Source organism: Mauremys reevesii, linkage group 5 (genome assembly GCF_016161935.1).
Source record: "Mauremys reevesii isolate NIE-2019 linkage group 5, ASM1616193v1, whole genome shotgun sequence".
In the NCBI taxonomy this organism is placed as follows: Eukaryota; Metazoa; Chordata; order Testudines; family Geoemydidae; genus Mauremys; species Mauremys reevesii.
In genome coordinates this window covers 44,648,787-44,664,992 of record NC_052627.1, presented here as the reverse complement: position 1 = coordinate 44,664,992, position 16,206 = coordinate 44,648,787, and the positions used below count along the sequence as shown (strand labels likewise).

At 41.8% G+C, this 16,206-nt stretch overlaps 1 protein-coding gene across 5 annotated transcripts in view; it reads right to left on the bottom strand.

The window, feature by feature from the left end:
* Window positions 1-3,366: 3,366 nt before the first annotated feature.
* INTU (inturned planar cell polarity protein) overlaps window positions 3,367-16,206 on the bottom strand; it is a 98,098-nt gene continuing 85,258 nt past the window's right edge. For 3 of the 5 annotated variants that reach the window (XM_039540575.1, XM_039540574.1, XM_039540577.1), the window contains 2 exons: window positions 6,971-7,128; window positions 3,369-4,985 (listed from right to left, as the gene is read on the bottom strand). In XM_039540575.1, the coding sequence (XP_039396509.1) occupies window positions 4,874-4,985; window positions 6,971-7,128 (270 nt within the window). In that variant the 3' untranslated portion in view covers window positions 3,369-4,873. Of the gene's footprint in view, window positions 4,986-6,970; window positions 7,129-16,206 lie in introns of those variants that run through there. The other 2 variants (XM_039540576.1, XM_039540580.1) reach the window with 2 other exon arrangements.

The window sequence follows — 16,206 nt, the reverse complement described above, 5'->3', positions numbered from 1 at the left end:
TTATTGAGCTTCAACTGCTAAAGCCACACAATGTCTCTCTTTCAAAAGTAACAAGCACCTGCCATTTCATTCACTAGCAGTATGTCTTTTATTGTCTCTACAGCATGGCATGCTTTACAGACAAATAAGGCAGATATGTACCCCAAGCAATTTGCAGTACAAAAGCAACTCCAGCAAGGGATTGAAATGTGGAAGTTGCACAGTAGTTACTGGGAGTTCCTGTGTGGAAGCTTTGCAGAAGCAGGCATCCCATCAGACAGCAAGGACTACCACAGTAAAAGACTCTATGTGTCATGCTCCTGTTACTAATGCACCTTGATACCTTGTGTGTGTGTAAAGAATATTTAGCTACGGTAGTTTGAAACGTTAATATGTTTGTAGAAGGATTGAAGTCCAGCAAGAGGGTGGGAATGGGCAACAGGTCAGCAATGGAAAGTGAGTCTTGTGGATGGTGGAGAGTGAGGTTATATGGTACATAGGATGAGGATATGGTTAGCCCTGCACCTTAGGATCTTGGGTATGTACATGAGCAGCTGCTGTGGCCTCACTGCTATCGTTACTCACTCTAGCTTTGATAGCTCAGGTATGGCTATACAGACTGCAATCATGCCCCTTGATTGCTATGCAGACATACCCTATCTCTGCTCTTCTCCTTGCTGACTCTATGTGCTGACAATGTGACAGAAGACAAAGAAAATGGGCTGTGTCTCCCATCATGCCTCTGACCTGCTTGAAGTGAGAGTGGTGAAGTAAGTAAATCCATTTATTCATGTCTGAACATTGGTGACATAACAGAATTTAACATTTAGCCTCTGTTCTGCCATAGTTCTCATGGGAGAAAAGTACAGAGGGTGGTTGCCTATTGCCTTCCTCCGGTTGGTGGCTGCTGTGTGGTAGATCTATGATTTAACTCTTTTGCCATTTGATAGCATTTCCTCCATCAAGGGTTCCACTACCCTTCTCATCTTCCCAAAGCCATTGGCACTTCCTGAGGTTTGCCAAGTTACTTGAACACCACTCAGCCAGTTGCAGGTGCTACCATCTACTGCTATTATGGTAGCAGGCTTAAATTCAGCCTACCCTGATATGGGGAAAGAGGATGCCAAATCCCCTGCTTGGTGGGAGAGAGAAGACATGGACACACTGCTGCATTTCCTCTCCTCCTTCCTCATAATAGCACAAAAGGTTGGTAGTGAAGAGAAGAGAGGTAGATAGGCAGGCTTGGCAACAGGGTCAAGGGAACTGGAAAACCAGTATGTCGCGGCCCACTAATCTCTGCAGCAGAACTCTGCCCTATGAAGCATGCAAGAAAGAGAGACTGCAGTTGGGAACCTCAAGATATAATGGAACAGGGAACAATGCAATGCTGTGTGTATTGATCCACTAACAAATAATGCTGGGCTGAATAACATGGAAGAAAGGCTGTTAAATCTCTACCCCCATTCTGGGCTAGCCTATAATCATTTTAATCAGCAAGTGGACTTCCCAGCAACTCTCTGAAAGCTGTTGAAAGCTGTCTACCTCCTGCTACCAGAAAGCAGGGAGTAACAGCTCAGAAAACCAATGTTGCTGTCTGAGCTGTTTGTCAGGTTCTTTCACACTTTCACAACCAGCTGCTCATATAAACATTGCTTCACTTATATCTATTTCAATTTACAAGCCTGACATATCTAGTCCGCTTAGGTTTACTATTCGTAAAGCAAGATTTTTAAAAGTGATTTTTACTACCTTTTCCCCCAAGTTCCTGAAACTATTCTGGCTGATGAATGTATCAACCAAAGGGGAACCACCATGCTTTTTTTTTTTTTTTTTTAAACAGTCAAACATTTTGCTTGTTTATGGATTTAAATACTATTTCTAAATTCTGACTCTTTCTTTTCTACTTCCTATATTTTCTTGAAATTTAATCATTTAAACCCTGGCACTGCACCAAATGGTTGCATACCTGCTCCCCTGTAAAGATTTCTATAAGAAATTGTATAAAGGCAATGAGGGAGGATCACATTTCTATTGTGGCATGAAACTTGAGTTCTGACTCCTTTAGTAGCTGCTTTCCATTTCTTTTCCTTTTGTCATCAACTTCATGTACCCTGATTCATAGCTAGAAATTTCCCCACAGTTACAAAAGTCAAGAGCTGCACTGAATATATCTGATAAAGATCTTCCCTGCTGTGTTCTATAGGAAATTATATCTTCCCCTCCTTTAGGGCCCTCCTTAAAACATGCTTCTAAAAATCTACAAAACCTAGTTCTGTACTTAGAGCAGTATTAACAAATAAGCAATAAAAACTCTCTAACAAAAAATGAGAATTTAACAAGTTCCATACTAATTTCAGCACTCAATCACATACTTGCTGTTGCATTCCACCTCCTTGTCCCCCTTGTCTGCACAAGGTCTGTTTAGATTGCACACTCTTCAGAGCAGAGACTTTGTCTGAGTCTTCTAGAGCACTTAGCACGCTTTGGGTGCTATGAAACCCCATCCTTCATAAGGGAGAAATATGATGTAAATATCAGCAACAATTCCCTTGTTTAACTGCCATTTTCAGCTTTTCTGAGTGTGCAGATGACTGAAAATGCCTTTTAACTTGTGAGTGTACACAGGATGCTGGTTTTAATTTGTCATATTCTTCACTAGTCCTGGAATAGGTAGAGATTAACTATTTGGTTCCGGTATGTTATCTAGGTAAACTATACTATTATCACCCTTACTTCTTTGCTGCAGAGACAAAGCTGAGTATTATCTACTGCAACATAGGGGGCACATCTATTCTTTAACTGGAATGTTGTGGCTAGGATTTTTCCATACTATTTCTTTTTGAATTTATCTAATTAGTTTGTAGGAAATGCCTATAACTGACTGGTATTTTCAGCAGGATAGACATTTTACATCAACAATTTACACCAATAGTTTAGGGGTATCATAGTGCAGTTAATTATTATACAATTATTAAAACAGTCCAGAGCTCCATATGGCTTTCACTTCCATCTCCAACAGATACCAAAGGTGATACATATGCCAACTTAAGCAAACTTTCATTCTAACACAAAATCTTAACAAGTATTAAAGCAAAGTAACTTCTAAAATGCATGGAATGTGAAAAGCATCTGAGGTCACAGTTAAGGTTCCGCATTACAGTGCATGGTTGCTGAAGCTGGGGTATTTACTGCCTAGAGGTATCTGCTGGGGAAGGAAGTGAAAGCTTTATGGAACACTGGAGTTCGGTATTGACAGTGCTGTAGCTAATATGAAGGTAGAAAGGAATGCAGCGGTCTCTCTTTAACTTATTTCCATGCTTTTAAACGTTTTCAAGATGGCCACTTTCACAAGTATCACTTACATCTAGCAAAGACATGCTTCTGTTTGTACCCCTTTTATTTCAGCATACAAGTGCCTTATCTTGCCTAATATGAATCGATTTAGTTAAATTGGTACAATTTTCATAAGCAGACAAGACCTAAGAAATATATTTGAAAGTGACAGTCAACTGCAATTACCTTTGATTTCTTCAACATTTTTCTTCAGCTTGAGTTATCCAACCATACAGCTTAAAATGCAACTTTAAGTTTAATCATGCACTTTAATAGCTTGCATTCTCTTGCTGGGCAAACCAAGAAAAGCAACCAACGATGACAGAACCAGAAAGAACAGTTCAACTGTTGACATGGAATGTGATGAGATGCTCCCCAAGAAGCCAGCACCAAGTGTTTGGGTTGGGGGCGGGGCGGGGAGACAAGGGGACTAAAAATATACATTCTAAATAACACCGCTTTTAAGAAAGATGTTGAAAATAGCAGGCCCGTGGATTACAAAACTTCCAACAGTTTGTAGGAAAGATGGACTTTGTAGAAGACACCTTGATTTTGCAAGTGTTTTGTTTCCATTTGCCTCATATGAATTTTTTTATAGGATAGGTATATGACGAAAAATATCTTACTGTAAACCATAACAAGGCTAACCAAACTAATACTGCCTAATGTGGCAAACCAGAAAATAGATGAGTGTGTACAAAAAATATAGAAGGCACAGTTTTCCCCCTACAAATATACAAATTTCTTTATTATAACAGCATCAACATCATATAAAAATATTTATGTTCGTGCCTAGCTTTCAGAAACAAAACTGCCAGTTAAAGCCTTTTTTCACATACTTTCATACCTATTATACTTTCATAAAGATCAAAATTACTCTATAACAAATATAGTACTTTGTTATTTACAATGCTATTCATGAAATCTATTAAAATATCATTATTATAGCCCTTGGCTGCATGAAAGATCACAATGGATAAAAAAGATAACATGCTAATTGTGTGCATTTTGTAGCCCCTAATCCAGATGCTGTTGGTTTTCCTTTCATTTTGATTAACAGAGGAGTACTAAAACCATCCACCAATTGTTCATGCCTTCAGAGCTTCATGTGCTCAATTACCAGGGAAAGTTATGTTTTTTCCACTGCTGACTGCCATACTGTCTAGATATTTATCAAGTGTAATATCTTGCACTTGATATTAAACATTGGACATTACTGGAATGTACATGTTATGCTAATATTTTATGTAGTAAAGCTACACTCAGGGTAAATAATTCCATCTTTTTATTCATCATGATCCATTTGACTGTATCTAAAATTAGTGTTTTTTGCTTCTCCCAAAAACATCATCTCTCGTAGGTAGCTGATGATGTAGTAAATCAGCAATAACGTGTTACTTCAGTGTTTAACTGAGCTAGTTCACAAGGCAGAATTTTGTTTTAAAGCACTTCAAAAGAACATACAGAAGGATGTCACAATTTACTCAGTTTCTGTTTATATTTAAGTGCTTTAGATGGATTCCAGCACTGTTCAGGACTGCTGCTTAGTCAGGAAGCACATCTATGTAGCTAAGCCAAAGGACAGTTTAAAAGCCAGTTCAACAGCAACTTCTGTGACTGAATCATGAAAACAGACATAAAACTCCTGAGGTTTTGGATGTAGGAAGAGTCTCCTGGAGAAAAACAAGAATCCAGTGTCAGAGAGAGGCGGTCACCATTCTAGAAATTCTATTTGTGTTTTACAAGATTTCAATAGCAAGTTAAAAGTATTTGCAAACCAAGACTAATAGCAGATTTCCACAGTTCTGGAAATCTTTTAGTTCCCATTTATTGGATATTTAAAACAATTTAAATGTCACCTCTACTCAGTTTTCTTCAAGACTCTATAGGGCAAAAGTTCTTCATGTTCTCAATATTCATTCCCATGAAACTGGGTACTCTGCAGTATTTCAAATCTCTGTGCTCTCAAGCTACACTCACAAGAGTGCTTGAGAAGAAAACTATATAGTATTCACATCCTTTTAAATGTAATATTGTTTTTTTTCAGCAGGTACATTCCTACATGTCAGCTCTCTGGTTGCCTACCAGGTGGGAACCAAAACCATTAAGTTATTAATATCTGAGCACAGTAGTTTTCTCCACAAGTGGTGCTGAGTTTCACCTGATGTCACACATTGAGCATGCTGAGACTGGAAAACTGAAGATTTTCATAACAGGGCCAGTAACAGTTTAAACAGTACCCAGGATTTTAACCTTTTTGATCTTAATAGCATTATAGCATTATAGATGCTCACACAAAGTAGTTACATACACTTATTTGACTTTAGCTTTATATAGGAACTTTTTTTTTTAAATATTTGAGTTGAAGGGAAATTGGCAGTACTATAATCGACATACTTTGTAATAGAGATGAGAGTGGTTCAGGTGATCATAAGAATTTCTAAAATTATGATTCCAGACCAAATCCATTATTTATTAATTATTATTAGGTTATATTCACTCTAAATGCTTTAGAAACAAGAGTTTGTGCCACATACTGAAATGCGGTGTTGGGAAGATTATTCAATGGTAAGTCCATTTGTGGTCGTCTTCTCTCAAGTTAGCTGGGCAAAAGCCTTTACTATTGGCTTTATAGCTCCAAAATTGAGGACACAACTTCAATGAATCAATCACTTACAGTAAATAAACTCGAAGCCAGCCCCCTGCCCTTAATAATTTGCTGCTGGCACATTGAAATTATGGTTCAATGGGAACCTCAGTCTTCCTTCTTTTTCTGTCCTTCTAAGAAGGACACCAAAAATAGAATGAAAGAGACAAAGAAGGAAAATTACTGTTGTTGATTAACAGATCGTGAGCCTACTTTCTGATTACTGAAGCTATAATGCTGACAGTAAAGGCTGTGGCCTGCTAGGGTGGGAGAAGAAGGATGTAGACAAGTGGTGGTTATAGAATATGGCCTAATGCTGAGGACCTAAACAGTTATAAAATTTGCTACAGTCATAACTGTTCAAGTTACACTATAATTATCTTCCCACTATAGAGTAGGTTTGATGTTTAATATTTACTTCTCAAACTCTAGCATTGTGTGATGCCAGGCTATACAAAAAAGCATGTGTCGGTTGTGCAATAAGGACCATACCCACCCAGAACCCAACTGAAGATCAATTTGAAGATCACTTAAGAAAAAATAATTAACACTTAATATAACCAACAGAAAAGTAATTATAATCCATTTACAATGATAATGGCAGAGTTTAATTTCACGTGTTTGTATTTGAAAGCACATTGAAATAAAGACTGCTTTACAAAATGTTGCAAGTGGATTGGTAGTATAATATCTCAAATATGTTCTCCCCAATAGTAGTTAAATTTGTTCACTTCTCTTTTCATCCCCTCTGAATTTTATGCATTTCTATCGTTCATTTCCCCATACCACTGAATAAGAGTTGTGTGCTGGAAGAGCAGCACAGGTATGAATCACTTGCAAAGTGGGGACAGTGCAGAGGTCTGAGAGGTTAGAAGGAGAACAAAGTAAACACAAGACAGTGCAAGATACCAGAATATCAACACATAGCTACGATAGTGGTGGCTGCTATAGAAAACTCTATGATAGATAATACATCTGAATTTAAACCTGAGTAAGTTTCTTTCTACTTACCCTACCACCCAGTAAGTCATAGTTGGTGGTGGTTTCTTCTGGTCAGTCCAGTTATCAGGGGAACACTCAAACAAAACCCCATGTTCTCTCACTAGATTGAGGTCAGAACTTGCTTTTCTGGAATCTAAATTGCTCCTACTGTCTGCATTTTTCTTTTTCTGTAAAATAGCAAATTAAATGTTAATATAGCGTGAAGTATTTTTTCTGCATAAACAGAAGGCTAATGAACTGCAGTGTGATTCATTTGGGAGGAACAGGGAAGTTGCTGGTTCTGTGTGGGAGGATCTTGATATCACAATTACTATGTCCTGTAAAACAAGATTTGGAAGGTAAAATTAATTTCCTAATGTGTAGTTTTATTTTCTCCAAGTGGCTACACACAGTTCTGTTAGTTTGATAGAGATGGTCTTTCAGAGTTTGTTCCACATATTGGAGAAGGATACAAGCTCTCTTTTGTGATTGTTTTTCCTCTCCAAACTGAATGCTCAGTCTCCCTGCTAACACATATGAGGTAACACAGCCACACTGAGAAGCAAAGCATGCTGCCATAGCTAAGGAGAAGCAAGAACAAAAAAAATGTGACAAAACAAATAATAAAAGTTAACGTTGACCAGAAAGGGATATTGGAATGAACTTGCTTAGACAGGAGTTTCTTTTTTAAATAAACAATTGAAATAGGCAGCAGTTTTAATAGGCAGCAAGTTTAAAACAAACAGGAAGTATTTTTTCCACACAGTGCACAGTCAACGTGTGGAACTCCTTGCCAGAGGATGTTATGAAGGCCAAGACTATAACAGAGTTCAAAAAAGAACTAGATAAATTCATGGAGGATAGGTCCATCAATGCCAGAAGCTGGGAATGGACGACAGGGGATGGATCACTTGATGATTACCTGTTCTGTTCATTCCCTCTGGGGCACCTGGCATTAGCCACTGTCAGAAGACAAGTATCAGAGGGGTAGCCGTATTAGTCTGGATATGTAAAAGCAGCAAAGAATCCTGTGGCACCTTATAGACTAACAGACGTTTTGGAGCATGAGCTTTCGTGGGTGAATACCCACTTCGTCGGATGCAAGTAGTGGAAATTTCCAGGGACAGGTATATATATGCAAGCAAGAAGCAAGCTAGAGATAACGAGTTTAGATCAATCAGGGAGGATGAGGCCCTGTTCTAGCAGTTGAGGTGTGAAAACCAAGGGAGGAGAAATTGGTTCTGTAGTTGGCAAGCCATTCACAGTCTTTGTTTAATCCTGAGCTGATGGTGTCAAATTTGCAGATGAACTGAAGCTCAGCAGTTTCTCTTTGAAGTCTGGTCCTGACATTTTTTTGCTGCAGGTTGGCCACCTTAAGATCTGCTATTGTGTGGCCAGGGAGGTTGAAGTGTTCTCCTACAGGTTTTTGTATATTGCCATTCCTAATATCTGATTTGTGTCCATTTATCCTTTTCCTTAGAGACTGTCCAGTTTGGCCGATGTACATAGCAGAGGGGCATTGCTGGCATATGATGGCATATATTACATTGGTGGACGTGAGGTGAATGAACCGGTGATGGTGTGGCTGATCTGGTTAGGTCCTGTGATGGTGTCGCTGCTGTAGATATGTGGGCAGAGTTGGCATCGAGGTTTGTTGCATGGATTGGTTCCTGAGCTACAGTTACTATGGTGCGGTGTGCAGTTACTGGTGAGAATATGCTTCAGGTTGGCAGGTTGTCTGTGGGCGAGGACTGGCCTGCCACCCAAGGCCTGTGAAAGTGTGGGATCATTGTCCAGGATGGGTTGTAGATCCCTGATGATGCGTTGTAGGGGTTTTAGCTGGGGACTGTATGTGATGGCCAGTGGAGTCCTGTTGGTTTCTTTCTTGGGTTTGTCTTGCAGTAGGAGGCTTCTGGGTACACGTCTGGCTCTGTTGATCTGTTTCCTTATTTCCTCATGTGGGTACTGTAGTTTTGAGAATGCTTGGTGGAGATTTGTAGGTGTTGGTCTCTGTCTGAGGGGTTAGAGCAGATGCGGTTGTACCTCAGAGCTTGGCTGTAGACAATGGATCTTGTGGTGTGCCCGGGATGGAAGTTGGAGGCATGAAGGTAGGCATAGCGGTCGGTAGGTTTTCGGTATAGGGTGGTGTTAATGTGACCATCACTTATTTGCACTGTGTTGTCTAGGAAGTGGACCTCTCGTGTAGATTGGTCCAGGCTGAGGTTGATGGTGGGGTGGAAGCTGTTGAAATCATGGTGGAATTTTTCCAGAGTCTCCTTCCCATGGGTCCAGATGATGAAGATGTCATCAATGTAGCGTAGGTAGAGAAGGGGCGTGAGTGGACGGGAGCTGAGGAAGCGTTGTTCCAGGTCGGCCATGAAAATATTGGCATATTGTGGGGCCATGCGGGTGCCCATAGAGGTACCACTGATCTGAAGATATATATTGTCATCAAATTTGAAATAGTTGTGTGTGAGGATAAAGGCACAGAGCTCAGCAACCAGTTGTGCTGTGGCATCATCAGGGATACTGTTCCTGACAGCTTATATTCCATCAGTGTGTGGGATGTTTGTGTAGAGAGCCTCTACATCCATGGTGGCTAAGATGGTGTTTTCTGGAAGGTCACCAATGCATTGTAGTTTCCTCAGGAAATCAATGGTGTCATGGAGGTAGCTGGGAGTGCTGGTGGCATAGGGTCTGAGTAGAGAGTCCACATATCCAGACAGTCCTTCAGTGAGAGTGCCAATGCCCGAGATGATGGGGCGTCCAGGATTTCCGGGTTTGTGGATCTTGGGTAGTAGTAGAATAACCCTGGTCGGGGCTCTAAGGGTATGTTGATTTGTTCCGGTGTTAGTGTAGGGAGTATCCTGAGTAGAGGTTCAGTTTCTTAGTGTATTCCTCAGTGGGATCTGAGGGATGTGGCCTGTAGAATTTGGTATTGGAGAGTTGTCTGGTGGCCTCCTTTTGGTAGTCAGACCTGTTCATTATGACAACAGCACCTCCTTTATCAGCCTCTTTGATTATAATGTCAGGATGGTTTCTGAGGCTGTAGATTGCATTGCGTTCTGCACGAAACTGCGTTCTAGCAGTTGAGGTGTGAAAACCAAGGGAGGAGAAACTGCTCTTGTAGTTGGCTAGCCATTCACAGTCTTTGTTTAATCCTGAGCTGATGGTGTCAAATTTGCAGATGAACTGGAGCTCAGCAGTTTCTCTTCGAAGTCCGGTCCTTCTCTTTGAAGTCTGAAGGACCAGAAATAGTCCAAACTTGTCTTCCCGAGAACATAGCTTTCCAAATGCCAAGCAGACAGCTACAGCATATGTTGCTGGACCAAATGCACAAAAACTGTCTGTAAATTTTCTCACAGGAATAGTCTGGTTATCCAGTCCCAAAATGTTATAAAACTTGTTTACACATGTGTGCCTGATTCTCCTCAACAAGAAAATCTTTGTTCTCCATAGTATATTCATCAGTTCTTTTTGACCTACAGGGCATTGTGAGCTCAGCTGGCATCCACTGTAATGATATGTGGCTGAAACAGGCACAAAGGGTGCATGCTGATGTGGCTGTGGCCATTACAGATGTTTTCACTTTCAGACGTATGTATCCAATTTTTATTGGTTACACCTGGAAATGCCTACGCATGTGTCAGTGGTTTCTTTATTCAAGTACTTTTGGTGTAAACTAAAAATTGGAAACCTGATGTACTTGTTAGTTGTGACCAAAGGCAATCTGAACTTAAAAGAAAAGGTTTTTTAACTTGTGTTATTTTAACTGCTTATATGCAAAACCAAAATTCTCCTTTTTTCAGCTTTTGGATTTCTATACCTCCCTATAGGAGTACTAAAGGTATAAACTAATTTGCAGCCAAGATTCCAGTGAACAGAGCCTCAATTTATGTAGAGTTGATGAAAAAATTCTCACTATTTGGTATTTTTCTAAGTATTAAGCAATCCTAACAGATTTATGTCTGGAGTAACAGTCCAATCTAAAAAGACCTCTTAGGTACACACGCCTCACACCTCCAAACTACCAACAAACTTGAAGGAAGACTTCACTGCTGTTTGCAAACTGCATTCATTCAATCTGTACCAGTGCTTTCCATTCCTCACCATTTGAGAGAATTAAAGTACAGTTTTGCCTACAGGCTGCAGGGTGAGGGAATGCCACCTGGTCAATAGCTGGGAATTACTTCCTTCTCACTAACTGCTCTGTCTGCTACTTCTAAGATCTTAAAAAAATGGTATACAACATCCACAGATATTTATGACAAAATGTAAAGTTTTTGCCCCCAAAAGAGTTGGAAAGTTCAAGGAATTAGTCATGGATTATCAGCTATTTGGTTCAAGTCAGTAATGACTAGCAGTTGCTACAAACAAACCAGGACTGTAGAAAAAAATTGTATTGGACACACATCAGTGGATCTATTTAAAATCCAAGTCTCTAAAGATGTGACATTCATTTATTTAGGGTTTTTTTGTGTATGCATCTACTATTATCTTGCATCTAGATGAATTACATACAAAGTAAAACTAGGGCTGTCAAGCGACTAAAAAAATGAATTGTTAAAGAAGAGAATGCCATTTATTTTAAATATTTTTGGATGTTTACTAAATTTTCCAATATGTTAATTTCAATTACAACACAAAATACAAAGTGTACAGTGCTCACTTTATTTTTTATTACAAATATTTGCACTGTAAAAAACAAAAGAATTAGTATTTTTCAATTTACCTCATACAAGTACTGTAGTTCAGTGACAAATTTAATTAACACATTTTTTTAAATGAGCGTCATCAGCATGGAAGCATGTCTTCTGGAATGGTGGCTGAAGCATGAAGGGGCACACAAATGTTTAGTATATCTGGCACATAAATACCTTGCAATGCTGGCTACAAAAATGCCATGCAAATTCCTGTTCTCACTTTCAGGTGACATTGTAAATAAGAAGCGGGCAGTAGTATCTCCCATAAATGTAAACAAACTTGTTTGTCTTAGTGGTTGGCTGAACAAGAAGTAGAACTGAGTGGACTTGTAGGCTGTACAGTTTTACTTTTATTGTTTTATTGTTTGAGGGCAGTTATGTAAAAAAACCCACTACATTTGCAAGTTGCACATGCACGATAAAGAGATTGCACTTCAGTACTTGTACGAGGTGAACTGAAAAATACTATTTATTTTTCATTTTTACAGTGCAAATATTTGTAATAAAAATAATCATATAAAGTGAGCACTGTACCCTTTGTATTCTGTGTTGTAATTGAAATCAGTATATTTGAAAATGTAAAAAAGCATCCAACATATTTAATAAATTGCAATTGGTATTCTATTGTTTAACAGCGTGATTAATTGTGATTAATCTTTTTGAGTTAATCGTGTGCATTAACCGTGATTAATTGACAGCCCTAAGTAAAACAAATTTTCGATAAAATACTAAGCACACCCAGAAATTCTTAAAACGTAATATCCTCAAAAACCTTGCCAACCCTCCTGGTTTCACTGGGAGTCTCCTGGAATTACGCCCTATCTCTAAGGTTACTGCAGCCAAACCGGTAGATTTTAGGGGCTGAAAGTCTGGTGTTACAGTGGGGCTAAGGCAGGCTTCCTGCTTGCCCTGGAACTGTGCTGCTCCCAGAAGCGGGTGGCTCGTTCCTACAGGAACTGCAACCAATGGGGGGCGGTACTTGCGGGCACGGGAAGTGTGCGGAGCCTCCTCCACGCCAGGGGCCGCCGGGATGAGCCAGCTGCTTCTGGAAGTGGCGCGGGGCCAGGGAAGGCAGGGAGCCTGCCTTAGCCCCACTGCACTGCTGCCTTGGAGACGCCTGAGGTCAGTGCCTCCCAGCTGGAATCTGCACCCCACAACCCTCCTGCACCCCAACCCTCTACTCCAGCCCAGAGCTCCCTCCTGCAGCCAAACTCCCTCCCAAAGCTTGAACCCATCACCCCTCCCACACTCAAGCCCCCTCCAGCACCCATACTCCCTCCCAGAGCTCACACCCTGCACCCACTCCTGCACCCCAATCCCCTGCCCCAGGCTCAGCCCGGAGCTCCCCCCCACTCCAAACCCCTCGGCCCCATCCCCCAGAAGAGAGCCCACACTCCCTTCTGCACGCCAACCCCGTCCCAGCCTGGTGAAAGTGAATGAGGGTGGGGAAGAACGAGCAACAGAGGAAGGGGGGATGGAGTGAGGGGAGCGGGGCCTCAGAGAAGGGGCGGGGCAAAGGTGTTTGGGTTTGTGTGATTAAACAGTTGGCAACCCTGATCTTCTCCATGACTCACCGTCCAAACTTCCCACTAATCCACCACCACCAGAAAAAAGACTGGGAGAACAGGAATGTTTTGCAGCTTATCCTGATAGCCACAAAGTACAAATTCTGATGATTTAAGAGCTCATGTGATTTTCACAACCAAGGATCTGTTGCTAAAAAACACCCTGGCACCAGATTCCACCCAGATAAAGCTTGAAGTGACTCAGATAATCACAACTGCCATGATTTCACATGGCAGAGAGACAGTGTCTCAAGTGGACGAGGCCCATATGCACACAATATGATCAATGACAATTGGTGCAATGATATATAAATCTCTAGGAGTGTGTTAACAGAAAGTCTCATGAAGGGAAAAAAATCCTATTAGATATCATAATAAATGCTGCTTGCAAGAAATTGGAAGAATGTACACCTCGTGTGCCTGTCTCACACAGAGCCCTGGTCTACACTATGAAGTTAGGTTGAACTTAGCCACGTTAGGTCGATTTTATAAGCAATGCGGCTACACAACCAACCCTGTTCCGTCAACCTACTGTACTCCTCCCCGGCGAGGGGAGTAGCGCTAAAATCAACCTTCTTGGTTCGAATTTGGGGTAGTGCAGATGCAGCGTACTGCAATTCGATGGTATTAGCCTCTGGGAGCTATCCCAGAGTGCTCCAATGTGATCACTCTGGACAGCACTTTCAACTCCGATGCACTAGCCAGATACACAGGAAAAGCCCTGGGAACTTTTGAATTTCATTTCCTGTTTGGTCAGTGTGACGAGCACAGCAGCACAGGTGACCATGCAGACCCAGAATCGCAAATGAGCTCCAGCATGGAGCGAATGGGAGACACTCGATCTGATTGCTGTATAGGGAGAAGAATCTGTCCAGGCAGAACTCCGATCAAAAAGAAGAAATGCTGATATATATGCCAAAAATCACACAGGGCATGGTGGAGAGAGGCTACACTAGGGACATACAGCAGTGCTGCATGAAAGTCAAGGAGCTAAGGCAAGCCTACCACAAGACAAAGGAGGCAAACGGTCACTCCGGGTCAGAGAGCCCCATACATGCTGTTTCTATGATCAACTGCATGGCATTCTAGGGGGGGACCCTACCAGTCCCCCACCATTGTGCATAGACACCTGCAAGGGGGGAGTTTTACAGGGGGAGGGATAGCTCAGTGGTTTGAGCATTGGCCTGCTAAACCCAGGGTTGTAAGTTCAATCCTTGAGGGGGCAATTTAGGGAACTGGGGTAGAAAAAAAAAAGGAAAAAAAATCACACCTGTCCTGCCTTGAGCAGGGGGTTGGACTAGATGATCTCCTGAGGTCCCTTCCAACTCTGATATTCTATGATAACACGGAGGAGGATTTTGTGGAAGAGGACAACAACAAGAATGCACAGCAGGCAAGCGGAAAATCCATTCTCCTCAGCAGCCAGGACCCTTTCATCACCCTGGAGCCAATACCCTCCCAAGGCAGGTTCCCAGGCAGAGAAGGCACCTCTGGTGAGGGCACATTTGTAACTACACTAGAGCAGTTAAAAGCAATTGTTTAATGTTTGATTTTCCCTGAAGAATTGGGATGCATTCACAGTCAGTACAGCTATTGGAAAAGTCTGTCAACATGTCTGGGGAAGGAGCGGGAATCCTCCTGGGACATCTCCATGAAGCTCTCCTGGAGGTACTCTGAAAATCTTTGCAGAAGGTTTCTGGGGAGGGCTGCCTTATTTCATCCTCCACGGTAGGACACTTTACCACATCAAGCCAGTAGCAAGTAGCCTGAAATCATTGCAGCACAAAGCATGGCAGCGAATGGTCCTGGGTTTTGGTTGCATTCATGCAACGTTCGGTCTTTATCTTTCTGTGTCAGCCTCAGGAGAGTGATATCATTCATGGTCACCTGGTTGAAATAGGGGAATTTTTGTAAGGGAACAGTAAAAGGACCCCATTCATGCTGGGCTGTTTGCGCTTGGCTAAAAGGGATCATCCCGGAGAATAGCCACGTGGTGGGAGGAGGGGTGTGCTGCACATCCAACCCCAAACCGCAGCCCCCTCCTTTTAAATGGCAAACCCAACCGGCATTGCTTGCTATGGGAAAGGAGGGTGCTGCAGTTTGGAAACATTCCCACATGTTATGAAGGCGGAAGACGCCAACCCCGTGTACCCTTTGGCTTACCATGGCTGCCTGGAAACCAAATTCTGTTGCCCAGCCGTGTGTGATGTGTGATCATACCAGCAGGCGCTCAATACAAAAGGCAAAATGCGACCTTGTACGTAAAGCACATGTTCTGTCTGCTGTGAATTGCTTGGTTCACTGTGAAAGAGTCTCCCTTTTGTTCTCAGAAATGTATCTTCTTAAAATTTTACTCTCTCATTTTATCCCCCCTGCAGGTGCAAATGCTTCTATGCTCTCCATATCATCTCCGCCCCTGAGGTTATCGCAGATTAGAAGGTGGAAAAAAAAGCACTTGTGATGACATGTTTTCAGAGCTCATGCAGTCCTCCTGCACTGATAGAGCACAGATGAATGCATGGAGGCATTCGGTGGCAGAGGCCAGGAAAGCATTAAGTAAGTGTGATCAGAACACGCGGGAGCAGATGTTAAGGCTAATGGGGGAGCAAATGAACATGATCAGGCATCTGGTGCAGCTGCAGGAAAGGCAGCTAGAGCACAAATTGCCACTGCATCCACTGTACAACCGCCTGCTCTCCTCCCCAAATTCCATATCCTCCTCACCCAAATGCCCAAGAATGCAGAGGGGAGGCTCCGAGCACCCAGCCACTCCAGAGGATGGCCCAAGCAACAGAAGGCTGTCACTCAAACAGTTTTGATTTGTAGTGTGGCTACAATAAGCAATGTGGCCTTGTCCTTCCCTCCTCCCCCATCCCACCTGGGCTACCTTGTCAGTTATCTCACTTTTTAAAAAAAATTATTAATAAAGAATACATGGACTCAAAACAATAGGGACTTTATTTCCTTTGCCAGCTGTGGTCGAACGTGGGAGGGGGAT